The sequence below is a fragment of the Marmota monax genome, unplaced genomic scaffold (genome assembly GCF_021218885.2).
Source record: "Marmota monax isolate L192 unplaced genomic scaffold, Marmota_monax_Labrador192_F-V1.1 WCK01_AAM20220418_F8-fsc00238, whole genome shotgun sequence".
Lineage (NCBI taxonomy): Eukaryota > Metazoa > Chordata > Mammalia > Rodentia > Sciuridae > Marmota > Marmota monax.
The window spans coordinates 455608-483502 of record NW_026693175.1 but is presented as its reverse complement, the minus strand read 5'-3'; the positions used below and the strand labels follow the sequence as shown (position 1 = coordinate 483502).

Here is a 27895-nt window from a genome sequence, read left to right as displayed (position 1 = left end):
TCAGCATTCATCCAAGAGGCTGTCACTGCCCGGGAACTCTGGCCTCAGTGCCACACTGGACAATAAACTCCTCAGGTTCTTGTGGCACTTGTAATCCAGAGTGGTGGTGTGGATGGTCTTGGGGTCCTTGGGGTAGAGGATGGTGGTGCTGAAGAAGGGTGTGGGCTTGTGGCAGGGCTCAACATGCACCTTAGTTGTGCCATGTGCAATTGGGGCTGCCGGTGATTATCTGGCTACAAGAGGCCATGGCCAGGCCCAGTGGCAGCTGACGTCATCAATGAAGTGTCACTAACAGTTATACTTGATGGAAGAAGTGTCCCTTACTTCCATTGGTAAGGGGTCAAATTCCACTTCTTCACCAAAGAACAGTGGGCACAGCCTTGGTGAGCAGCTGACAGCAAGGTGTTGGGTTCAGGGCCACTGGGGTCATCATGCATCCAGCTCCAGCATTCCAGAGGCTACTCAGTCCCACTCCTGTGCCACCCCCAGCCTCTATCAGCCCCCAGCCACTGGGGCTGGGGTTGGGGGCAGCTCCAAGACTGGGCTGTCCAGGACACCATCACCCTTCTTCTTTGTGACCTTCAGGCTCAGCTACCCACCATGACTGTGTGTACAGTGGGCCTGGGAGCACCCAGTGCAGGGGTCACTGATGAGAGAGGGCCGAGGGGAGCCCAGGCCAGCAGGGGCAACTGCCCTCACGGCTGTCTTCCCTACATGGCTGTCCGCATGCTGTCCAGGTGTTTACTTTTATCTCTTCTTCCACTCAATTTAGTCCACTATCATCGATAGTTAATATTTCATTCTACCCTGTTGTTAGGGTTTGGATGTGGTGTCCCCTAAGAGCTGTGTGTAAGGCCATGCAGGAACATTCAGAGGTGAAATGGTTAGATTATGAGAGGTACGACCTGATCAGAGATTTAATCCAGTGGTGCAGATTCACTTGGCAGGAACTACAGGCAGGTGGGCTGGGACTGAAAGAAGGAGCTGGCTGGGGGAGGCCTTTGGGGTTTATATTTTTTCCTGGGTGAGAAGATCTCTCTCTCTCTCTCTCTCCTTCCTGGTGGCCATGTCCTGAGCTGTTTTCCCTTGAGGTCCTTCTACCACAGTGCTCTGCCTCACCTCTGGCCCAGAGCTATGGAGGTGGCCAACTGTGGACCGAACCTCTGAAACAGTGAGCCGAGATAACCCTTTTCCTCTCTAACTTGTACTTGTCAGGTATATTGGTCACAGCAATGCAAAAGTTGGCTAAAATAGAAATCAGTTCCAAAAGTGGGGTCATTGCTGGGACTAACCTGACCATGTGTTTCAGAAGCCTTTGGACCTGGTTTTTCGGGGGGAGAAATTTTGAAACATTTAAAGACGCAAGCTGGAAAGCTTTAGAAAGCTGTGAGTAGAGCTTAGTGGGCAATTCCAGTGAGAGCTCAGAAGACCAGATGCCAATAGGATTGTGGACACTCAAGGCTGTATTCACCAGGTTTCAGAGGAGGACTCATGTTCTGGCAAAGAAGTTGTCTATATTTTGTCCATGCCTCGAGACTTTTTGTGAGGCTAAATTTAAAGGTGATATACCACCTAATCTAGAAGAGAAAATTTCAAGGTAGCACAACATTCAGCAGATTTCATGGTTATTGCTGGAGGCTTTTAGCCAAGATTACTATGAGGGTCAAAAAATCAGAGAAGAATGATTTGAAAGACTTACAAAATTGCAAGAAAACCTGAGACTAAAGAATGTGTGATTATTGAATATTAAACCCAGTAAAGAGATGCAAAGCACTTTGAAGGGACAATAGGAAAGATAGCTTAAGGATATCTCAGAAACTGTGAAGATAACATGCATCTCAAGCTCAAGAGCGTAAAGAAAAAAAATTCCTAATAAGTGGTCATGGGCTGGGTGTGCTGTCACATGCCTGTAATCCCAGTGGCTCCCGAGGCTCAGGCAGTAGGATTGTGAGTTCAAAGCCAGCTTCAGCAAAAGTGAGGCCTAAGCAACTCAGTGGGATCCTGTCTCTAAACAAAATACAAAATAGGGCTGGGGATGGGGCTCAGTGGTCAAGTGCTCTGAGTTTAATCTCTGGTACCCATCCACCTCTCAAAAAAAGAGGTCTTGGGGGCACCCTGCTTTCACAGGAGTTACTATAATTTTTTTAAAAAAAATTTTATACCAATCAGCCACACAGTCACTCAGAGGTTGCTTCATTCATGATCCCAGGAGGCTTGGCTACCAGTCAAGATGGTGGGGACTTTGCTGGTTATGCAGGAATGCAGGATGCTAGGTTAGGGGGTCATTGAGTCTTCCACAGAGATTTCAAAGGAAGGCCTGGGAGGCCAGTATTGTAAAGCTGGAGTCCCTGAAGTCTTCCCCGAGAGGGTGATGTATGAAGAGGTGAAAAGAAAGCCCAAGCCGTGGAGGAAACCCCTGGTACTTAAGATGCCAGTAAGTTTGGACGTCTTATGAAGAAAGCTGCAGGAGTCTAGAAAAACAAGGTGAGAGAGAGGTGTGTGGGCTCCAGCCAGCCAGGTCATGGGCGCAGAGCCCTACAAGCCCTTTGGAGCGATATCACCATGCCACGTGCCCAAGGGCCAGACATGGAGCTACAGAACTTGGTTTCCCAGCCCATGGATTTTGGCCTCACTTTGGTACTATTCCTTCTTTTCATGCCCTATTTCTCCCTCGTAAGGAGAAGTGGAGATGTTTACTCTGTGCCATTGTGTACTGAATGTATGTAATTTGTTTTTGACATTTACTGGGGAAAAGAGCTTAGAATTTGCCTTGAAACTCAGAAGAGATTTTGGACTCGGACTTTTGGGTAATGCTGGGACTCTTAAGGCTGTGGGGACTCTTGGAAATGGACTAAATGTATTTTTCTTTGTCAGATGAACATAGCTTTTGGGGGCCAGAAGCAGAATATTATGGTTTGAATATATAGCATCCTCCAAAACTCATACATGTGACAATGCAAGAACATTCAGAAACAAAATAATTAGATTGTCAAAGGTGTAACATAATAATTGGATTAATGCACTCGAATAGTTTAACAGAGTGGCAACTCTAGGCAGACTGTAGCTGGAAAAAGTAGATCACCAGGTTTGTGCTTTTGAGGCTTATATTAACAAGACTCTTAACAAAAATCTGAGCAACTTAGTGAGACCCTGTCTTAAAATAAAAAAATAAAAATGGACTGGGGATGTGGCTCAGTGGTTAAGCACCTCTGGGTTTAGTCCTCAGTGCAAAAACAAAACATACCCCCTGCCCAAAACTTTAATAGTTGTTTTTGGTGACTCCATTTTACAAATGAACAGACAAATATTAGGAAGCTGCTCAGCCTCGATGCCCAGCAACCTAGCATGTCTGCAGGGTGGCAGCACAGGTGGAGCTTGGCCAGCCTGTCTCCCAGGCCTGGAGGAACCCAAGCGTCCTCTGCTGCAGGGATGCTGAACAGCCTGATGGCAGTTACCTCCCAGGCTTGTGTCCCCGCCCAGCATTCCTCTGCTCCTCTGCCTCTGTGGACAGCAGCCCTCTGCAGCTTTCCTTCCTCGGGATTGTGGTCTGCAGCACCGTGAGCCCAACCTGAGGCTTGGCTGCACTCGCAGGTTATCTCCTGCAGGCAGACTGACCGGCTGCTAGGCCATCTGTTGCCTGGTTCTCAGCTCACGTCATTCTGCAGGACGAGGACGCCATGCTTAATGTTTGCTGCTGTGACCTGCACAGCCATTAATTCAGGTCCTAGACAAGGCAATGAGGGATGGAGAAAAGACAAACAGACTTACAAATAGAGAAAAGCTGGAGTCTCTGAAGTCTTCCCTGAGAGGGTAATGTATGAAGAGGTGGGGTTGTCCATCCCCTATGACAGATGGCCACCCACAGCCAGCTCAGCCTGTTCGATATTCAGGTTTTAACGTCAAAGGGATTCGTTGTGAGGAAGTTTCTTTAAAGCAAGCAAAATCAAGGTCATGAGGAAGAGCAGCTCGATTATGATTATCAGCTGGTGAGACAGGGATCACCGCAGCATCTGGGCCATCTTAATCAGCACCTTTGCCCTGCAAGTTCCTAGGAGGGACATCACCTCTGCTGCAGGACAGTGCACAGACCACATTTAGTCACTGCTCCAGAGAGCTCGCTCCTTTTGTGTCCCGTCTACGTGACAACCTGTCTGAATCCATTAGCTGGACAACTCCTCAGCCCACCTTGTGGAGTGCGACTGACCAGTGGCTGCTGCTAGGTGCTGCACATGACCCCACGGGCCACCAGACACCTGCTATGGGCACACTTAACAGGATATGTGGAGAGAAGTCTATGTTCACTGCTTCCTCCACTGGGGAAGCCAGGTCCTGTGGCAGGTGACCTGGCTCAAGTAGGACAAAGCAAGATCTGTCTGGCAGGTTATCTGGTAACACAGTAACTTAAAGTGAAGGCCATTCCAGAAAATAAGATGTTTGTTCTAGTGCTCGCTTTGACCCCTTCCAAAGGTCTGCCTCACCTTCACTACAACAGATTCTGAGCAAAGAACCCATAAGTGTCTTGCAGGCATGAAGACAGTGGTTCTGGGGGAACTTCTGGGTCATTCTCTCAGAGAAGCCACCCCAAGACCTCAGAAGCTCTGGAGAAGAACACCTGCTAATGTCTTTGCAAGTTTGGAAATCCAGCTGGTGGTCTTCAGACTGTACTGGAACACTGTCTCCAAGAGGGCCACCTGTTTTCAAGGCAGGAAACCTTCCTCCATGAGGGACACTGGAACTGTGGTAGCCCACTCTGCATTCCCCTGCCACCCTGACCCTGCAACACCTCCTCTGTCCTCAAGGTGACAAGCTGACTCCTTCTGGGAATGAGAGGCAGCAGACCCTGAGAAACCTTCACTTGCGTTTGTGGTGGAAGACATGCTCAGCAGTGGTGGGGTGTGCAGGGAGAGGTGTGTAGGGAGAGAGTGTGCAGGGTGGGGGGGTGAAGTAAGGGGTGTGCAGGGGGTGCAGGGAGGGGGTGTGCAGGGAGGGGGTGTGCAGGGTGGCTGGGGTGCAGTGGAGGTGTGCAGGGAGGAGTCTTGCTCTCTTCCTTGTTTTGTGAGATGGGATCAGCACCGTGAAGCAGCTCCATGCTGATAAGAGGCTGCTCTGGTGACACAGGACCAGGCATGTCAATCTCCAGACCTGGGAAAAAATCCCAGAGCAGGCCCAGTCCTCCACCTGAGGTTGGCCCAGCTCAACTGGGATCCTTGCTCCTGCCCCGTGAGTGCCAGCTAGCTGTCAATGAGCAGGGATATGTCCAGAAGGGCACCTGTCAGCTTCACATGTGGTAGAATCCAGCCCCTGTCCAGGCAGGAGGGGTCTGGAAAACACGCACTCCCGTGCTTCCACCCTGAGGAACTCCCTCTGCCCTCCCAGCTTTAGTGGCAGCAGAGCCTTGTCAGGTGAGGGGTGTCCCTCCTAAGTGGTCTTGAGTCTGAGCAGGGAGCACCCGAGGCCAGGCCCCTCTCATCAAAGCAAAACCTGCCCTTCCGTTCTCATGCCATCTGGGTCAAATCGTGTGCCGAGCATGACTCCAGAAGCTTGAAAGGAAAGCGACCTCATGCTGGGCACCCTTCTGGATATCTGCACCTGACTTTGGCTCACTCATTATGGTGAAGGTAAGGTCGAGGTCGGGATTCCTCCTTCTATAGTTGTGGCCTCTTGAATCAGGTTCTGGGTTTGAAACTGACTCTTAGGAACTGGGCAAGGACCAGGTTGGGGTATGGGGTGGGCACTTTCCCAGGGTGTGAGCCATGGATGGGATTCAACTCAGCACCTTACATCAGCAAGTGAAAGAGGATTCAGGGGCGTGGTCAAATCTTCTCAGCAAAAGAAACCATCTGTGAGGTGAAGAGAGAGCCTACATCTTGGGAGCAAATCTTTACCCCTCACACATCGGATAGAGCACTAATATCTAGGGTATATAAAGAACTCAAAAAAGCTAAGCACCAAAAAAACAAATAATCCAATCAATAAATGAGCCAAGGACCCAAACAGACACTTCTCAGAAGATGATGTACAATCAGTCAACAAACACATGAAAAAATGTTCATCATCACTAGCAATCAGAGAAATGCAAATCAAAACCACTCTAAGATATCATCTCACTCCAGTCAGAATGGCAGCTATTATGAAGACAAACAACAGTAAGTGTTGGCGAGGATGTGGGGGGAAAGGTACACTCATACACTGCTGGTGGGACTGCAAATTGGTGCAGCCAATATGGAAAGCAGTATGGATATTTCTTGGAAAACTGGGAATGGAACCACCATTTGACCTAGCTATCCCTCTCCTCGGTCTATACCCAAAGGACTTTAAAACAGCATACTACAGGGACATGGCCACATCAATGTTTATAGCAGCACAATTCACAATAGCTAAACTGTGGAGCCAAACTAGGTGCCCTTCAGTGGAAGTATGGATAAAAAAATGTTTTATACACACACACACACACACACACACACTGGAATATTACTCAGCGATAAAAGAGAATAAAATCATGGCATTTACAGGTAAATGAATGGAGTTAGAGAAGATAATGCTAAGTGAAGTTAGCCAATCCCCTAAAAACAAATGCCAAATGTTTTCTTTGATATAAGGAGGCTGATTCATAGTGGGATAGGGAGGGGGAGCACAGAAGAAATAGACGAACTCTAGATAGGGCAGAGGGGTAGGAGGAGAAGGGAGGGGACATGGGGTAATTAATGATGGAGGAATGTGATGATCATTATTATCCAAAGTACATGTATGAGGGAGGACATGAATTGGTGTGAGTATACTATGTATACAACCAGAGATATGAAAAGTTGAGCTCCACGTGTAATAAGAATGGTAATGCATTCCGCTGTCATGTATAAATAAAACAAGAAAGAAAGAAAGCCAGAGTTGCAGCAGAGACCCCCCCAAGATTTATGAGATGCCAGTCAAGTTGATCATCTGCTGAAGAAAGCTGCAAAATTAAGGCAAAAACCAGGCAAGAGAGAGGCCATGTGGCTTCAGCCAGCCAGGTCACAGGCCAGAGCCCTGAAGGCCCCTTAGAGAGAACTACCCAATGCCACGCTCCCAGGGCCAGTCACAGAGCTACAGAACTTGGTTTCCCAGCTGGACTTTGGTCTTCCTTTGGTCCTTCTCCTTCTTTAATAAACTTTTCCTCCTCTGAGTTGTTCTTGTCAGGCATTTTGGTCACAGCAATGAAAATCTGACTAAAACACCTATGTTATTTCTCAACCACTTTCCTTTTTGGATAATAGAGCTGTAGAGATCATTAGCAATAACTTTTTTAGTATACATTGAGACATAGTTTGCTCCTAAATTACCACGGTTACTAGTTCTTACTCCCTCTTCTCAATGTGATACTTTGATTATGCTGATCCTGTACTGAAGCTAAGATACATCTCCAGCCCTGGGTTTGTTATAAAAACAAATAACAAATAACTAAAGGCCTTCACATATCCCCTTGTTTGGGGATCAGCACCATGAAGCAGCTCCGTGCTGTTAAGAGGCTGTTCTGGTGACACAGGACTAGGCCTGGCAATCTCCAGACCTGGGAACAAATCCCAGAGCAAGCCCAGTCCTCTGCTGAGGTTGGCCCAGCTCACCTGGGAGCCTTGATCCTGCCCCGTGAGTGCCAGCTGGCTGTCAATGAGCAGACATGTCCGTGACGGCTCCTGGCAGCCTCACTTCAGGTAGTGCCAGCCCCTGTCCAGGCAGGAGGGGTCTGGGGAACACACTCCCATGCCCCCACCCTGAGGAACTCCCTCTGCCCTCCCAGCTTTAGTGGCAGCAGAGCCTTGTCAGGTAAGGGACGTCCCTTCTGAGTGGTCTTGAGTCTGAGTAGGGAACATGCAGGGCCAGGCCCCTCTCATCTCAGCAATGCCTGCCCTTCTGCCCTCATGCCATCTGGGCTCAGGGGGTGCAGAACATGGCTCAAGAAGCTTGGAAGGGCTGTGGCCTGTGCAGGGCAGCCTTCCTGGCATCTGCAGCTGCCTTTGACTCACTCATTATGGCAAAGGTAAGGGGACAACAATGCCACTTGCTTCAGACAGAAAAGGTCTGAGATGGACAGCACCAGAGCTAACACTTATAGGTCCTTAGTTCAATCAGGAAAGGTAGATGGGCTGGGTGTGGTGGCACGGGCCAGTCATCCCAGTGACTCTGGAGGCTGAAGCAGAAGGATCTCAAGTTTGAGGCCAGCCTCAGAAACTTAGCAAGGCCCAAAGCAACTTAGGGAGACCCTGTCTCCAGGGCTGGGAATGTAGCTCAGTGGTTAAGCTTCCCTGGGTTCAATCCATCCCCAGGACCACACACACACACACAAAGGTAAGTAGTTTAGATGTATTATTTAATCTTACATTTCAATTCACCTGGCGTCATCTTGTTTTTGAACGAATGCAGGTGAGGCCCGCGATGACAAGGATCCAGTCCCAGCTCACGGATTGCTATCCCAGGTGGGCAGGTGCAGCTTTTCCTTCAGAATGAGGGCTTCACAGTTCGGCAGCAAACAAGGATGAAGTTCAGGGAGTGGCCACGTGGGGGCAGTGGAGTCCCACAAAACAAAAAGCATCTCTCAGCACAGCCCAGCTTTGGAAGGCCCTTCAGGTCCGGTTCACCGTCTATTCTATGGATTTCCCAGGCGGCCATGGGAACTAGGTAAAAGCCTCTCTGGGACCAGGGGTCCGGTTCTGAAGTCATCTCTCTCATTCTCTGGCTGTGAGATCTGAGGGAAGTGCGCACCACTCCTGCTCCCTCCATGACCTCTCCTCTCCTCTGTGAAGGGACTCAGCCAGGAGTGGGCCAGGGTCCTAAGTGGCCAAGGCTGTGACAGCACCTAACTGCAGAGCCAGGGGTGGGATGATCCCAGTGAGCGAGGCTGAGGAGCAGCTCGCAGGCCAGGAGGAAAGAGTGGTGGAGATGGCTGGTAGGACCTGGACTTCGAGGGGCGCACCAGCTGGTGGCCAGCAAGGGCCTGCAGGATCTGAACCAGCCAAAGGGCCCTGGGCGGCTTTGGCCACGCCCACGCGAAGCCACGCCCCCTGCCCCTTGCCCCAGCTGGTTGGGGAGATGCTGGAGATTGAACCCAGGGCTCGCACAAGCTGGGCTAGTGCGCCACCAACACCTCAGCTCAGTCCTTGCCCAGTTCCTAAGAATCAGTTTCAAACCCAGAACCTGATTGAAGAGACCTCAACAGCAGAAGGAATCCTGACTGTGACCCCAGGGCTGCAGAAGCCCTAGGGTCTTGTGAGCTTGGAGGACTAGACGCAGAGGCTCTGGACTCTTTGTTATTCAGCATTCCTCCACTGCGGTGAGCTTGGACAAAGTGCAGGGCCCCCAGCGCACTTGAGCGGGAACACTCAGAACAGGGTGTGTGCCCGCTGCACAGGGGCAGCTTTCCTGATGTTAGAGGAGGCCCCTTACTGCACAACCTAGGGCGCTACTTGATCCCCGCCCAGGCCTGGAGGCAAGGCAGTGGCCAGCTCCCCTCTCCTTGCCTCCTGGTTCTGTGCTTTGAGGTCCTCCTTATCTCGCCCCCAGGAACAGCGGTTTTCTAGGCGCTGACATGACCCCACACTAAGACCACCTGTGTCCCTCCCATCTCTCCCCAGGAAGCTCTGCTCACTCCCTTGGGTAACTGGGCTCTGAGAAAATGAAAATACCCAAATACATTGAGCCTGGGTGGACACCGACTCCTACTGACACTGATAACCTGAGACCAAAGCTTCTCATTGTCCCCGCTTCTCTAGAGCATCCAGGAGCCCTGAAGAAAGAGACTGGGCTTGGGCTGGAGCAGGTCTGCTGAGCCTGGTGCCTACTCAGGGCCCTTCCCCAGTTCCCAGATGCACTTCAGAGTAGAGACCCTTGAAAGTGTTTTATTATAGCCATTTGAATCAGTATGTGGTGGTATCTCAAGGTGTTTTCAGTTTGCTTTTCCAAATTGACCAGTGAGGTGGATCCTCTTTCATATGCTTAATTGGCATTTATACATCTTCTTTGCTGAAATGTCTATTTTGTCCATATAGTAAATGGGTCATTCTTGATTCTTGCCTTATGACTGAGTTGATTTATTTTTCTTTTGCTAGTAGTCATTGTACCCAAGGATGCTCTACCACTGATCTACAGCCCCAGCTCTTTTCATTTTTTATTTTGGGACAGGGTCTCACTAAGTTGCAGAGGCTGGCTTTGAATTTGTGATTCTCCTGTCTCAGCCTCCCCAGTTTCTAGGACTACGGGTGTGTCCACTGTGCCCAGTGTGAATTTTTAAATATATTTTGGATATGAGTCCTTATTACACTGTGTTGCCTAAGCAATTTCTCCGCATCTGCGGCTTTTCACTTTTCTTAATCATATCTTTCATAGAAAAGAGATTTTTAATTTTGATGAAGTTCAATTTTTTTATAATCTTTAATTTTTAAAATCATTCTTTTGGTATCCTAAGAATTCTTGCCTAATCCCAGGTCTTGAAAAGATTTTCTTTTATGTTTTCTTCTAAATATCTTATAGTTTGACTTTATACATTTGTAACTATAATCAAATTTGCTTTACCACTAAATTCTATTACATTATTCAAGAATTATGCAATTGTATTTTTAAATTGCATTTAAATTCATTCATCAGCTGGATGTGGTGGCTATGCCTGTAATTCCAGTGGATCAGGAGGCTGAGGCAGAAGGTTGCAAGTTCAAATCCAGCAGCATCAACTTTGGGAGGCCCTAAGCAACTTAGTAAGGCCCTGTATCAAAATGAAAAATAGAAAGTGCTGGGGATGTGGCTCAGTGGTTGAGCACCTCTGGTTTCAATCCCTGATACCAAAAAAAAAAAAAAATCATGCAATGTACACTTAGCCATTTTGAAGTGAACTATTTTATTTTGTGGTGTTTGGTGCACTCACCTGTGTCCAGATGTTTTTGTCACTCTGTACCAGTCAAACTATGTCCCTCCTTCCCTGAGCCACGCCAGCCAGCAGCTTGGTTCGTGTGTGGATTTACCTTGCCAAATGCTGCACACCCACAGAATCATGCAGGCACACACTGTGTCCCTCCACCCTGAGTGTGTCCCAGGATCTTACACACTGCAGCCTGCATCCAGATTTTCTTCCTTTTTAGGGCTGAGTGTCCCATTGTACATGGGATGTAGATAATTATAATTGCTTACCAATGCTTTGAACTTCAAGCCTGACTGCTTGAAGAAACTTTCTCACAGAAAACCCCTCTGATGATGAAACCTATGTAACAAACATGCTGAGTTACTTCTGGGTCATGTCCCCCATCAAGGGATGCTGCCTCACAGGGTCCCAGCTTTCTCTCTATAAGTATTTGTTGTCTTTCTTAATGACCCATCCTCCCTCACTGATTTTCAAGGGTCAGCTGTGCAGGCTGTGGCAGCAAAATATAAGCAAATAAATAGATAAAACAAACATAAAAGGCCTGCTGCTGAAGCTCAGTGGTAGAAGGCTCGTCTGGCCTGGGTATGGCCCTGGCTGTGCCCAAGCCCCATACACAAGTATCTATCATGGGTGCAAATGCAGGTCACACATGTAAGCCACTGCCTGCCACAGCCTGTCCTACCCACTCAGAACACCCAACCTCACATAGCAGTGTTAAGTGTCTTTTGTTTCTGTGCTGGGGATGGAACCCTGGTGCATGCTAAGTGCACTGGACTACTGAGGGTCTCCCCAGCCCTCAAAGTGCTGAATATCTCATGCAGGGTGCTGAACCCTATCCTGAAAGCAAGCACTCCAGTGGTTGTGTGGGAACACTTTGCAAGGTCACAATCCCAGAAAACAAAAGTCAGGGACCAGCTGCCTGGTGACCTTTTTGAGAGTTTCGGGCTGTTGGGGATTAACCCAGGGGCTCTCAACACTGAGCACATGCTCTGCACACAGCCTGGGTTGAGGTCTTTCTAGGCCGGATGTTTCTGATGGTGCCCAGAAGTCACTTCCTGACTTCAACACAGTGTGCCACCTAGAGACCGAGGGCTCCAAAGAGAGCTCTCCACATCAGGACATCCTGCCTCCCACCTTTTATACTAGGGCTTGAGTACAGAGGCATTTAACCACATCCCCATCCTTAAATTTTTTTTTTTTTTTTTTAAATTTAGAGACAGGGTCTTGCTAGGTTGCTTAGAGCCTCAGTAAGCTGCTGAGGCTGGTTTGAAGTCATGGTCTTCTTGCAGCAGCCTCCAGAGCCCCTGGGATCACAGGCGGGTGCACCACACCCAGCTCATGTAAAAACAAACAAAATAAAACAACAACAAAAAAAACCCAGAAAAAGTCCTCCCTTTAATTCACCTTTATCCCCTTGTATGTTACTCCAAACAGCAGCAGGAACCTCAGACACCCCTTCCCTCTACCTGCCACTACCCACCCGCCCTCCTCCCTCCAGCCCCTAGCAGCCACCCCCCTGCTCTGGTCTCTACAGTTCTTTGTGTTGGGAGCTCTTTCTGTCAATGACATCGGGCCCTGGCTGTCTTCCTTACTGACTTCTTTCCCTTGGCAAAATGTGTTTGCAGTTCACCCCGCAGCAGTGCTGGATGTCCTTGCCCAATAATTCTCCATTGCAAGGACCTACAATGTCTCGTCTGCCCAGTCTTCTGCTGATGGGGACTTGACCTATGCTACTCTTTGTGGATTCCATGACTTCCAAGGACCAAAACTGGCCTCCCATTTTGGACTTCCACTTGGTCATAGTCCATTTCTGACTGTCCATCCCTAACATGGTGTGTCTCTGTGTGTGTAAGCTATAACCTCATGATGTACTTCTCAGCTCACCTTTTCCTGCATGCTGTGCTGTGAGATTCCTCTAAAATTCATGTTTTGAAATTTAATACCTTATGGTGGGATTGGAAGTGGGACCTCTGGGAAGTAGAGCAACATGAGTGGATTAGTGCCCTAATTCATTAGGAAATTAGGGAGGTGGCACAGACCCCTTCCCTGTGCCCTGTCACCCCTCTGACATGTGGGGATAGTATTCACATTCCCTGGGAGAATGTCCCTCAGAGGCAGAGAACAACCCTCAATAGATCCTGGCCGAGCCAGCACCTTGAACTTGGACGCTGCATCCTCCAGAACTGTGAGAAAAGCTATGCACTGCTGTTTTAAATTACCCAGTCTCTGGTGGTGTTTTCTTCAAGCTGCACAAAAGAGTCTAGTCAAGTCATCAGTGATGCTGGGCACAGTGAGCACATCTCTAATCCCAGCAGCTCATACAAACGAGGCAGGAAGATTCCAAGTTGAAGGGCAGCGTCAGCAACTTATCAGGACCCTAAGCAACTAAGCCAGCCCCTGTCTCAAAAAACAAAAAGAGCTGGAAATTTGGATCAGTGGTTAAGTGCCCCTGGGTTCAAAAACAACAAAAAACAAAAAAGCAAAACGAACAAACCCCCAAAATGCGCAGCGAGAATGCCTCCCTCTTGCCACAGGTTTCCAAGTCACAACCCCTCTGTAAAGGCCACCAGCCCTTCCCCTCCCCGAGCCTTGGCCAGACTCTTTCAGGTGACTTTGTGTAGCCACCTGGGCCCTCTGCCTCCTTCTGTTGGCACCTGTGAGGGCAATACGCATATTAATTGCATATGCTTCTCCAAGTGTGATTTTGTTTTTTCACAATTTTCTTAGCACTGTACTTAATATTAAATTGTGATGAGACAGAAGTCTTGACTCTAGTGACTCCACTTTGTGAAACAGCTGTGCCAACTAGAAAGGTTACAACTGGGGTAAGTTGTTTTCCCTTTGTTGTGGAGACCCTCAGGAACATGAGGTGTCTACCTGAGCTGTTTTTGGAACTGGGCTTTTCTGATTGGCTAAGCTTCCCTTCACCTGACTGCAATCTCCTGCTTCTGTGACTTGGTTTGCTTGCATTGGCCAAACCCCCTAATGTCCCTTTTGTGGGGATTGCCACTCTGACCATCTTGCTTTTAGAGTAGAGTGTCAGCTGGTGGTCAGCAATGAAGGCTTAATTGGAATGGCAATGTGTGTTCTGAGAGTTATTTGAGAGTCGGTATAACAATAACATTAAGGAGCAAACTACATTTAAGGGAGAACAGCTCTGCATTTTAGGAATTATTTGAGAAGGATATGGTATGGATAAATGAAACAAGTCTCATAAGGAAGAAGCCAAGAAACCAGGGTGATCTTAAACATGTATTACTTCATATTAAATGATAACAGTGTTGTTCACATTATTCAGAAGGTTTTCCTTTTTTCCCATTTATTTATTTGGTACCAGGGATTGAACTCAGAGGCACTTGACCATTGAGCCACACCCCTAGCCCCATTTTGTATCTTACTCAGAGACAGGGTCTCACGGAGTTGCTTAGTGCCTTGCTTTTTCTTGAAGTGGCACCCCCTTCTCCACAGAAAAGTCTTAACTGGGCTTCTCCAGAAATCTTCACCATGGCTAATTTAAAGACTGTCAGCAAAAGAGTCTCTGCAAAAGAGTTCAATATAGATAATCTTTCTATTTTCGTGTTGCCCTGTTTTACTTGGCCACTGGCGGGGAAGATACCAGCACTCCAGGTGCTGGACACCCCCTTACTAGTTTTTCACAAACATGTATCCAGTATAGTAGTTTGTAGAAATGTGCAAACAAGGCCTCTGGCCTTGAGCTGGGCTTCACAGAGATGTCTACATTTTTAAGATAAATTACCAACTGGGCTCCATGGTAACAGCTGGCAGGGGGAGGAAAGAAAGGGGAGAAGAAGCTCTCCCCTTTTCAGGTGTTGTCCTTGAAGAGTTCACTTGCCCAGGACAGTGAAAGAAAAAGCTGCTTTATGTGGACTTCTGCAGACTGTGAACTTTTGAGCCTCTCCCCTTACATGCTGGGTATAAAACTCTGAAACTACCTGAACTTGGGGTTCAGGGGATTGATTGATTACAGCAAAAGCTGTGCCCTCTGAACCAGGCTGCAGCCAAATAAAACTGTTTCCTGCTATCTTTGGTGCCTTGCCTCATCTGTCCCTACAACAATCTGAGGCTGGCTTTGTACTCAAAATCCTCCTGCCTCAGCCTCCCCAAACCGCTGGGATTACAGGCATGCACCACCATGCCCAGTTTTTTTGTTTGTTCTTAATCAAAGTAACATATGCATATAATTTTTAAACTCTGAGGATGGCTAAAAGTGCATAATACAATCACTGATCTGCTTCTCTTCTTTCCTGTTTCCTCCCCTCCTCTACTCCCCAGAGGCAGTCACAAGAGTCCTTTTATCTTAATTTACCTGCATCTCTGTGTTCTCAAATGCCCACATTCTGCCCCCTCCTCACAGCAGGTCTTATTGCTGTTCATTCATTAGTCACTGGCGCCCCATGGCAGGAGAGGGTCTGGCAGTCTTCCTGCTGCCCCCTCCAGCGCAGTGACCCTGGGGCCTCATCTCTGAGGTGCTCCCCAGCCCTGTTTGGCTCCGAGAGCACCAGCTGGGTTGCAGGGCTGGCCTGACCCAGCTGCCCATGCCCGGGCCTCGGTGGAACCTCTTGAACCCACTGTCCCGCCCACGCCCACCCCTGCAGCGGGTCACCTTCTTGGTGAAATCCCCCCTCCGTCTCCGTGACCGTGCAGGGACACTGCTAGCCTGGGGCAGGTGGGCGTCTGGAAGGACACTTGCCCTGCTTCCCTGCTCTCCTGTCTTCCTTGGGGTCTCTGCCACGACACCCCGGGTCCAGAGCCGCACCAGCGCCTCTCCAGCTTTTCTGCAGCAGGAAGCCTCCTGCCCTGGCTCCCCATGACGTCACCGGCAGCTCCTGGGCCTGCCTTCCCAGTGGCTGGTCTCTGGCGGTAGCCCCGGTAGCTGGGAAAGGACAAGAACTCTTGCTTGCTGATTTCTTGGTCTTACTGTTCAAGTCCAAGTCCATATCCTGTTCCCTGTGGCTTCATGATGGCCCTGAGAGGTGAGGGACAAGCTCCTGATTGAACAGCAGGGTCCCTGGCTAGTGCAGCTCGCTGTGGGCGCCTGCCAAGCATAGCTGGGCGGGTCAGGCCCCCAGTGCATGGGCGGGGTCCTCACTCAGAAGTCGGCCAGCCATCTCCATTGCCCCCGCCCTTTCCCATTGCTGTCACTTTTCATTATTAAATATCACCCTAACCCAGCCTGGTAAGCACAGCACCTCAACTCTCTGCTCATATAAATTACAACTTCCCCGAGGATTTCTTCTGCTCCGCCACCCGGAATTTGGCCATCCTCTCTCCTGATTAAAATTACTGTTAAAGTGGTCTATGCTGCGGCTCTGCGGCCTCAGGGCACACAGTGGAGCCACTTGATGATCCTCAAATGAGCTGATGCGCAGGCCATGGAGGATATTTTCAGCAGCCGAGCGGCTACTTCCACTGAGACCCACCTCTGGGCCTCCCAGGAATTAATCAGGGATGGTCTTCCTTTATTCAGACTCCAAGTCACCTCACCCTTATGGGCTGCAGTTGTCTGCTCTGCACAGCAGAGATAAAACCTACTCACCTTCCCAGTCCCATACTGTGCTTGCTAGTTCCTGGGGAGTCCTGCCAGCCTCCCACAGAGGGATTACAGGTGACAGTGCCATGTCACAGACTTCCCCATGCAGAGAGGGTTAAGTTTGCTAATGGCCTCACTAAGTTGCTGAGGTTGGCTTTGAACCCATGACCCTCCTCTCTGCATGGGGAGGTCTGTGACATGGCACTGTCACCTGTAATCCCTCTGTGGGAGGCCTGGGAGGCTGGCATACATATGTGACTCTCGTTTAAAACTAAAAACTTTTCAAAAAGTGATTTGCCTGCAGTCTTGCCCAGTTTAAGTAAGACACATCACGTTCCTCAGCTGCAACATGTTATCTCTGGAAGAAACGCAGGACCACAAGGCTCCTATCTGCCATAAGAACACAAGTGACCTGGGGATGGGAGTGACACTTTCACAGACCAGATTCCAGAACCTGAGGAGACAGGTTAATTCCCCCTAACTATAAGATCTATAAGAACAAGTTCCAGTTAGAACCAATCAGTGTGGGCCAAAATGACCTGGGATCACTTTGGGTCTTTAGTGCAACTATAAAAAAAAAAAAAAAATTCCATTGGAACTTGAAAGTGTGATGCAATCCCGATGTCAGTCAGAAATCAAGAGGTGGAGCTGGGTAGGACTCTATCACCTGAGTTCGAGGTAGATGAACTTGAAGAGATAAGTCTATGAAGTAGACATACTATGCTGTGTCCCCCCAAACATGCTTCCTTTAGAGATACCCAAGACACTCTGACACTGCTGTCTAAACTCATTAGGATACTACCTACATTCCTGCACAGTGGGCCTGTTATGTTATAGCAAGTCTCTCATGGCCAAGGAATGCACCTCCACAGACTTCTTACCATCAATAAGAACACTTTACCTTGAAAGGGGACTTTGCCACCTAGGTAATGACCAAAGAGTTGAAGATAAGTTAACAAGATAATTAAAAGAAAAGCCCACTGACCACAAAATCTGTCAAAACAATTAGTTGTAATTAGAACTGGTCTGCTCGGGCCAACATGACCAAGCATTGCATCAGATCATTAGCAGATCATTTTAATTTTTTCATAAGTTTTTGTTACAGTAAAATCTGACTCCCCAGATGGATTTTGCCTGAGTACCTCTGGACAAGACCATGTTCAGGAGGAACTTGCAACCCTCATGTAATCCTACTGTAAGCTAAGACTTAGGCGGGACTGTGGGAATCCCCATGAGAACTCAGGAAGCCTGGGGGGCCAAGGCGGGTGAGAGTGATGTCTCCCTTCCCCTCCCCCCTCCTGATACTGACTGGCTTTCTAATGAATTTTGCCACACTTCACCTACATTTTACAACTCATCTGAAATACTCTTCTTCAAGATTACAACAGCCTGCCACAACACAACCCCAAACCCCAGGACCACAACCAGCAACAATGCCAGCCCTGTTTTTAAATTTTGAGGTAGTGTCTTGCTAAGATGTTGAGACTGGCCTCAAGGGTTTCTTCTTAGTCAGCCTCCCACATACTTGGGCTTAGAGGCATGTGCCACCAAACCTGGTCCCTTGTCTTTTTTTAAATTTAATCTAAGTTGCTGGTTATCGACCCCCAGAATATAAAAAACACATAATTCCAGTGTAAAACATGAATCTTGCTAAATGAGGTAACATAATGGGATACTTGAGAAAGGGAGGGACGAAGAAAGACAGACTCTTGAGACCACTTCCTGGGACCCACATGTAGCACAGAGAAAGAAGCATCAATTCAGAAGACATGGGGACCTGGTATGCAAGGCAGAACAGAATTTGAGCACTTATCAATCAGAGACATGGGCAGATTTATTTAGGAATGTAGATACACAGTCACAGAATGCAGGACACCTCCAAGGGAGATACAGCAAACCACTGGGTAGTGTTATTTATAGAGGGACATTAGGTGAGGGCTGGACTAGAGGTGGAATCAGAATTGTGATTTCACACATTTTTCTAGGCTTGCTCATTGTCCAGGTATCATGTTAGTATTTTGGGAGCACAGATAGTGGCATCAAAAGAATCCTGGTTTTCTTAGAAGTTGCTTGTTTTTAATGTCAAAACTTCATGGGCGGGGCTGGGGATGTGGCTCAAGCGGTAGCGCGCTCGCCTGGCATGCGTGCGGCCCGGGTTCGATCCTCAGCACCACATACAAACAAAGATGTATCCACTGAAAACTACAAAATAAATATTAAAAAAAAAAAAAAAATTTAAAAAAAAAAAAAAAACAAAAAAAAAACTTCATGGGCATTTCCTGTATTCTAGTGGTTTATGGACCTTGTACTTTTGAGACTTAGTTAATCTTCTTTGTGTCCCAAATTCCTATCTCAGCCAGACACAGCACACAGTTTCTCATGGGCCCCAAGAGTTGCTAGAATAATCATCAAATTATCACTTGGTTAGTAAAGCAGGCCAGGTGAGAACTAGGCTTCCATTTCCCATGGGTTTCCTGTGGACCGCAACTGCCAGCTGTCCCCGAGCTGATCACTGGCAGGCACTTGCAAACTTACCTTCCTATATCCTCCCTTGAGACCACTTCCTACAATACTCACCCAGCAGCCACCCCAGGCACATGGACTCTGAGGTTGGGTCCTACAGCCCCTGTGCCCACTTGAGTAAATGGATGCTCCCCCTCCCTAGCATAGGGGCAGACTCCAGGATTCAGGCCCTTATGTGAGAGGTAGGTGGCGCTGCTGTTGGACTAGACCAGCCTCTGCTGCCCGTATGGGCATTAACCATACACATCCTGGGTTGCTCCCTTTGCTGCAGCCCAGCAGGGGCACAGGGATTGAAGTGATTCAGTGTCACCCAGAGTGGTGGCAGAGGTGAAGGGGGTCCTTTATATTTTCATTTTTTTCCTACATGCAAAGGCTGTTTCAAGCCATTTGTAGAAGCAGCTGCCCCAACCTTAGCACCTTCTTTCTGGCCTGTCCCCAGGGGTTATTAATCCCCCTGTTTCCACCTTCACTGAGACAAAACATGGCTTTCAGAATGTGACTTCTTTATGGGGGCATAATTGCCTACTCCTCTGGCCTAGATGTCCCATTGGATGGATAGCTGATAAGAACTCAGCCAAGGGGAAGGGGTGATGTTAGCATTGGTTAAATGGGCATCTGCAGACAGAAGTTATGTATGCTGAAGGGATTTTTGCAGCTGAGAAAATAGCAGTGTTTTTTACTTTTGCAATGTTGGCAGATGGGAGTGGCTGTCCCTGCAAACATTTGGCATGTGACCACCCTTGGCTGGCTTCCTACTTACTCAGGTGGAAGGCAAGCATCAGGGGTGGCTGTGCTGTAAGAAGAATACTTATGGCAACAGAGGGAGGCATTTTTGGAGGTTCCCTTCCATGACCCTAGTATGTTCTCCCTTGAGAGACCTCCAGGCAAGACGTGGCACTTACTAAAATAGCAAAGTTTATGAAAAGGGATAGAAAAGCCAGGCCCAGTGGCATACATTTTGATCCCAGTCGCTTGGGAGGATGAGGCAGAGGGATCACAAGTTCAAAGTGAGCCTCAGCAACACAGGAAGGCCTGAAGCAACTCAGCAAGACTTTGTCCCAAAACACAATATAAAATAGGGTGGGCCTGTAGCTCAGTGGGGAAGCACCATAGGGATCAATACCTAGAACCAAAATGAATAAATAAAGATATGAAAAAGGGCAAAGAGGACACTCTCAAGCAAGGTAGTAGGTCCTCTCAGGATCGTGCACCACACTGCCTTGTAGTTTAATTGTGAGTCCCAGTGAAATCTACGAAAAGTCCTATTTTTAACTGCTCATTTGGGGTTACTCATGAAAATCAACCTATCTAAAAAACCTAGTTACCATTTTAAGTCATCTTTTTCCTACCAAAGAAAAACTTTAAAAGTGATGGACACTGCTTTTAAAAACATCTGTGCATGGAAGTAAAATTCTTGCCTTCGTGTCAGGACCCCCACTATTTCCAGCACTTATGGCAGGGACTTTGCCCCAGCCCAGCATCACACCATAAGGTGTCCGTAGAGCAATGGCAGTGCAATGGTCTATGGGACTCAGCTGGACTGGTCAGTGAACCAAGCACTGGTGCCCAACAGGGCTTTTCCTTCCTTGAAGGACGATGGCTGTCCGCTCACACGTATCAGCAGGGTGTGCTGTTTGCTCAGGTGCACACTGCATCTGCCCTAGGATCTTTTGGTGCACACTGCACCTGCTCTAGGATCTTTTGGAGCACACTGCACCTGCCCTAGGATCTTTTGGAGCTCATGGGATAAGGGACCAGTGCACAAAGCACTACTTTGTACCAAATATGCCCCCACTTTGGTGGGGTGAGTGTCTGAGTTACTTTCATCCAATTCATGCACCATGGGAACTGCTGCATGCAAAGAAGGCACCACTGCATTCACCCTACAGAGCAGTTATTTTCCAAGTGCCATCAGGCTTCTTTACCACCTGGGACTGTTATGCTACCAATCACTGTCTCAGGGAGGGACGGGAGTGATAAAGGATATATATACTCCTTCTCCCCTGGACTACAAACTATTAGCATCACTGCAGCCATCTTCCTTTTCCCCACCGCCACTTTATGAGTACTGTTCTTATTCCCAAGAAATAGAAAGTAGCCTGAGATAAAACCTACCAGCTTGGAGACATGCTGGTCTCTCCCTGAGGGATAGGAGACAACTTACCTGCCCCTCAGATAGGGACGTACCGGTTTCCCTGTTCTCTCCTTGAGAAGATAAAGGGACGTACCAGTTTCCCTGTTCCCGCTTTGCTATGTCAGTCAAGACTAAACTTGCCCCTAGCACATGACCACGATTCTAGCCTATAAAAAGGTAGCATCCAAGGGGGAGTTGTGGCTGCTGTCCCTCTCTGTGGGACTTCTTATCTCATGTGTGTGTGTGATTGGTCCTGCACCACTTTTCTTTCTCAAACAATGAGGTGCACCCCAGGTTGCCATGGACTTAAAGCTCATGCTCCCAGGGAGTGATTTCTCTTTCCTCTTGAGTTCCTTCTGGGATCTGCTAAAGACCACATCTGCAAATCAGTGGGGACAGAAAGCTCCTCGGAGCCCTTTGCAGAAGGCTAAGGCTAAGAGTTGGGCCTGGTGGGGAATCTGTTTTAGTTCTACAGGTGAACCAAGAAAACACAGCCCTCTGTGTTCAGTTTTCATGTGTTTAGTTCAGTGCCAGCTTAGGTCTGACACTATGCCAAGTATTTTCTAGTCTCCTCCTCCTCCTCCTTTTTGTCCTTTGAGGCTAGAGAAAGGTGTTTAAATTTTTTGTTTTCTAATGCCAGACTTTAGAACCTGAGCTGCAGCCCAGCCCTCCTCATGTTTTTTTTTTTTTCCCCTCCTGGCCTTGGAACTCACAATCCTCCTTACCTACGCCTTCCAAGTTGCTGGGATTACAGGCATGTGCCACCATGTCTGGCTTGTCATGTGCTTTTATTGGCTCAGAGAGAACCACTATCCACATTTCAATTATCCAGCTTCAATATTAGGCTTGGGAAGGTTCTATACCTACTGGAAATCTGACAGAGAATGGTAGTATTTTGTCCTAAAGGAAATTATTCTGCAGGGTTTAAGGCCAAAAGAATTCTTTTCTTTGGCAAATAACCAGCATCAGTAGTAGAAGTAAAAACTGTGAATGTAAGCTAAAACTGTTCTCTTCTTGGTGACTGTAGCGTCGTGTTCTTTTTTTCCTGTGTTGATGAAGATTTCCAAGTCTCAGCTGGGGTTGCATCGGGTCCCACAGTTCACAAGTTTTCCTGAACACAAGGAAGGCATAGCTGCAGAAAGTTCCTCAGGTAGAAAAGAAACTGCATAAAAATAAGAGTTTCCTTGTACTGTGGACAATTCCAGCTCTTGTTCTGTTTAATCCAGAGATGGTGAGACTGGGTCTGGCCACGAAAAAAAGTATAAACAGGAAATACTTACCAGACTCTTGAAGCCCGCCATTTTTCCTACTTCATTAGGGAAGCAGTAGATATAGGTGAACTCTCAACCTGGCGTATCAACTTGTTGTGGACGATAAATGAGCAGGGAGGTGACAGGAACACACTATTCAAGGGCACACAGAATCATGCAGGATGGCTAGGGAGATGCATAATTTTCTGCCTTCATCAAAAGGACATAAATTTCCAAAGAAGAAAAATATACAGACACTGGAAAAGGGAAAGAGATGGAAAGGAGTTAAAAAGGTAAAAAAAGAGACTAAGAAAACCTGACAAAAAGAAAGTTAGATGGACAGGAAGAAAGAAATTTAAAAAAAGACAAAAAAAAAAAAAATCTCTCCTCAGTTCCAGTCAGTATTCCTACAAAGCTGCACAACATTGGAAGGTGGTCGAGTGGGGTTAGCTGCTATGGAAGCGTATTGCAATCCAGTTCTCTAGGTCCTCGTAGCATGTTCAGGAAAGACAGCAGGTGTTCTGGGATGCTATCACTGGGACTTTCTTTCTCTCCAGAGTGAATTCTCTTGTGTCGAGTAAGGTGTGCCTTTCGAGTAAAACCTTTGCCACATTCTTCACATTTGTAGGGCTTCTCTCCTGTATGAATTCTCTGGTGTTCAGTAAGGTACCCTCTTTGGGTAAAATGTTTGCCACATTCGTGACATTTATACGGTTTCTCTCCAGTATGAAGCCTCAGGTGCTGAGTAAGGTGTGATCTTCGATTAAACCCTTTGCCACACTCTTCACATTTGTAGGGCTTTTCTCCAGTATGAATTCTCTGGTGTTTATTAAGATTTGAGCTTTGATTAAAATCTTTTCCACATTCTTCACATTTATAGGGCTTCTCTCCAGTATGAATTCTCTGGTGTTGAGTAAGGTATGCTTTTCGATTTAGACTTTTGCCACATTCTTCACATTTGTGGGACTTCTCTCCTGTATGAATTCTTTTGTGTTGTGTAAGGGTTGAAAAATTCTTAAAAACTTTGTCACATTCTTTACATTTGTAGGTTTCCTTACTGCTATGCAATCTCAGGTGTTTAGAAAAGTTTGAGCATTTTTTAAAGGATTTGCCACATTCTTCACATTTGTAGGGTTTCTCTCCACTATGAGTTCTGTGGTGCTTAACAGGGGGAGGTCCTCGATTAAAAGTTTTGCCACATTCTTTGAATTTGTAATGTTGATCACTGCTATGGTACCTATGGTGTTTAGAAAGGGGTGAGCAACTCCATGCTTGGACACATTCCTTAAATTTAGGGGGCTCCCTTCCAGGATGAGCTCCACTGTATTGAGGAAGGCTAGCAGCTGGGTTAGAAGCTCTCTCACATTCCTCACATTTGCAAGGCGCCTCTTGGCCCTGAGTACTTGAATGGGTCATCAGCTTTGAGCACTGAGGAAAGACGTTCCCACATTCGTCATCTCTGTAAAGGTTCTGTGCACAATGAGCACACTGATGTTCTCTTATATTGCAACCAGAGCTAGAGTTCTCCTGTGTTTTGCTACATTCGTAATTGTTTTCTCCAACATAAGTATGCTGGTTGCTTAGGGTAGAGACCTGGCTGAAGGTGTTGCTTGTTTCATTACATGTGTTACACACTTTCCAGTAATCTATATTTGAATTTTCATTAAGCAGTATGGAGTACATAGGGGCCTTCCCACAATCATTAAAAGTGTATGTTTGGGAACAAGAAAGAATTCTTTGTTCATCACAGAATAATGGATAATTTGTAAAGAAACTTTCAAAATGATCACTTTTAGAAACTTGTCCTTCAGTTATGCATTGAATACTTTTCTGAGGCACTAAATGTTCTTCAGGTGTGTTGACAGTAAAATTTTCATTAGGTGCAGTCACTACAAATTGGTCTTGTTCATCATAATATGATTTCTGACCTTCACTCTCAACTGCAATGTCCTGTACTTTCTTTTGTTGTAAAAAGCCAAGATCACAATTTCCATATATTCTGTTTATCACTTTTATAAATAAATGTTCTATGCCAGGCTCTGGTGAAATTTCCTGGGTATGATGAGAAGTCATGACTGAAATAAATAAAATTTTTACATATTAGACTGAAAATATACTTTGCAAATATAACATAAAATTATTGCAGTCAGAATATCAGCAGGGTGGCAGAATAGTACATCAAAGACCATCAATACTCCATAAATATATGAGCTAAATAACAATGGACAGACGAAATTACTTTCTGAGAATTAGCCAAACCATCTGAGAGTTCACAATATTCAAGATGAGTACATCATTAGGAGAGTAATATACTCTATAAGTCATCCTCCTTGAGAATACACCGTTGTACAATTAGGAAAATCCACCCACTTAAACTATCTTCTATGTACCATGACAGAGACCTGGATGTAACAGATTTTGCATGAGAATAACACAGATATTCAACATGCAGATTTAATATCCTCTGGATAACCATTTAAAGCTTGCATTTCTGGATCATGCATTGTATTTTTAATTTTTTTGTGTAATGCTTAAGATCAAACCCAAGGGTGTTGTACCACTGAGTTAAACACAAGCCACTTCAAAATTAAATTGTTTGAGATATCATGGGACATGCCTCAAACATAAAATCCTCTTGCACATCCTTCCTATTACCTGGGTTAAAAGTATGTAGCACTGTGCTTCCCTATTCTTCAATTCTTTACTAACTTCTATATTGTTTTCTAAAATTACTACTATTGGCTGGTTTTTAAATGGGTGAATAAAAAGTAATACAGTACAAAAAGAAAAACGGACACTTGGTTTAATAAAAGGAACAAAACACTAGAAATTCACAATTAGGAAAATAAGAGTTACAAATTACCCAAAGAACCTAAAAAAACATTTGAAATAAGTTAACTAATCCAGAACACAGAAAATTGAATAAAATTCAGACAAAATCATTAGTTGAAACATACAAAAGTTGTGTAATTGAAGAATTTCTTCAAAAATACTGTCTGAGAGAGTCAGGGATGTTTGTGCACAGCTGTAATCTTAGTAATGTGGGAGGCTGAGTAAGGAGGATCACAGTTTGAAGCCGTGCAGCAATTTAGTAAGATACCATTAAAAAAAAATAAATAAATAAAATAAAAGGCCTGAAGAAAAAGGCAGTGGAAAAGCAACTGAGTTGAATCTCTAGTATCAATAAAAATAATCTGATAATAGTATAAATAGGAGCAAAAAACCATATCTAAACAAGATCAAGAAGCTCAATTACCTTCCAAGTAGGAAAAACACTAAAGACTCGAAGCACATTTTACTCAATTTTTCAATATTCACAAAGAATCTTGACAGCATCAAGAGTAAAAGATGTGCCAATGAGAAAGGTACTTGAGTGTGATAATTAGTCAATTTCTTAGTAGAAGGCTGAAATTCAGAAAGGAGCTAGGGAACACTGTGAAAGGGGTGAATGGACAGAATGATGGAAATAACTGTGCCATCAATAACCATTTTCAAAGGATATATAAATATGCTGAATTTTATTATGAAACTCAAGTTAATTTGTTGCCAGATTAAAATGTAGTGTAAGCTTAAAATGATTCTTATAAAAATCCCAAAGTAAATGACAAAACAAATACACACAAAATAAAGGAAAGTGAAAGAGGAATCAAAGAATGTTACTATAGCAGTTAATGAATCACAAGTTAAAGCAATAGGAAAGAAAAAGAATAACAAGAAGCAAAGGAAACATAAAAAAATACAGTTTCATGTAGTCTACTGGAGACTCTAAATCTAAGGATGCAATGTGGAGGCAAAAGTATATAAGAATAGTACACACAAAACTGACTGGAACTGGTGTGGCAATAACCATCACATGGAAAACATACTTTAAGACAAAAACTTACGAGATATATTTTATATCAAATGTAATTTTATTGGCAATAGAAACAAAGACAAAAAATAAAATTGAGCCTGGGGTTGTAGCTCAGTGAACGCTTGAGAATGCTTAGAGCGCTTGCCTATAATGCGAGAGCACTTGCCTAGAAAGCGAGGCCCTGGGTTCAATCCTCAGCACCACTAAAGATAAATAAATGAAATAAAGGTATTGTATCCATCTATAAGTTCAAAAAAAGTATTAAAAAATAAAATTAAAGAAATATCAAATATAATTTTATTGGCAGTGGAAAAAAGGGTCAGGAGTGTCTTAATTTCATTTTACATTGTGCTAATTGTGAAATATTAGAAATTGCAATTGAATCATAAAATGTAGGAAAAAATAAAAACACCATTAACTCATGTGAGGAAATCTACACTACAACATTAAATCTACCCTATAAAATGAAACAGAGAAAAGGCAAATGAAAATGGAAATTTATTTATTTATTTATTTATTTTTAAAGAATCTTTCATTCTTTTTTTTTTTTTTTTAAATATTTATTTATTTTTTAGTTCTCGGCGGACACAACATTTTTGTATGTGGTGCTGAGGATCGAACCCAGGCCGCACTTGCCAGGCGAGCGCGCTACTGCTTGAGCCACATCTCCAGCCCCGAAAATGGAAATTTAAACAACAAAATTCTGAATAACCATGGATGTACTATTTTACAAATCCTTTTATATAACTGTAATTTTCACCTATGACCATATATACCCAAAATGAGCATTCACTGTGAATCACTGACATTCATATGATAGAAAAATTCCACAGAAAATCCAGTATTTTCTTCCTTCCTTCCCTCCTGCCCTCTCTTTGAACTTGGGGGCACTTTACCACTGAGCCACATCTCCAGTCCTATTATGTATTTTAATTAGAGTCAGAGTCTCACTGAGTTGCTTAGTTCCTCACCATGGCTGAGGCTGGCTTTGAACTCGCGATACACCTATCTCAGCCTCCTGAGTGTGTGCCACTGTACCCAGCAGAGAATTTCAATGAATAAACATATAAGTGACATTAGAGAAACTTCTTTATGATACTACAAAGACTTCACCCAGAGCTTTCCAGAAATGTGCATAGGTTTCCAAGAAATGCCCCAAATAATGGAAATGCTGTCAGATCACGATGACCCTCACAAGCAAAGGGGAGTGTTTGAGCTGTTAATCTTAAAACATTGTGACATCAGTACAGTAGAAGCAGGAGACTGAAGAGGTTGAAAGCATGCTAAACACAGGGCAGTACCTGTCCTTGCAGGATAGAAAGAGAACAAATCTAAGCTCCTGGGAAACCATTTCTGTGGCATGATAACCTCTCCATCAACATTTGGAAGTTTGGATTCCTCCTTGAGCTTTGGACCTCTCAACTGTGTCCTCTGCTTCATGAATTTCTACCTACCTGGGTACATGGCTCAGGACTCTTTCCTTTGCTTCAGAGGAAGGTGCCCAAACACAGCTTAGAGACCATGTGCTTATTGGAAAATGAAATGACTATTTCTTGAAGTTATCACTGTGACCACTGATACTTTTATTCTGGTACTATAAAGGAAAGAAATTGAACTTTGATGTGTAGGTCCTGTCATTCTGTATCACTGAATTACAGCACCACTAATCTAAAGTGAAGGGCATATATCACTTCAAGAAAGGGAA

At 45.8% G+C, this 27895-nt stretch overlaps 1 protein-coding gene and 1 pseudogene across 2 annotated transcripts in view; both read right to left on the bottom strand.

Annotated features, from left to right (window-relative positions):
• LOC124100428 (refilin-B-like) lies at positions 1-22388 on the bottom strand (annotated as a pseudogene).
• Positions 21859-27895, bottom strand: part of LOC124100416 (zinc finger protein 519) — a 21005-nt gene continuing 14968 nt past the window's right edge. For both annotated transcript variants that reach the window (XM_046455931.1, XM_046455930.1), the window contains one exon: positions 21859-24412. In XM_046455931.1, the coding sequence (XP_046311887.1) occupies positions 22791-24412 (1622 nt within the window). In that variant the 3' untranslated portion in view covers positions 21859-22790. The remainder of the gene's footprint in view (positions 24413-27895) is intronic.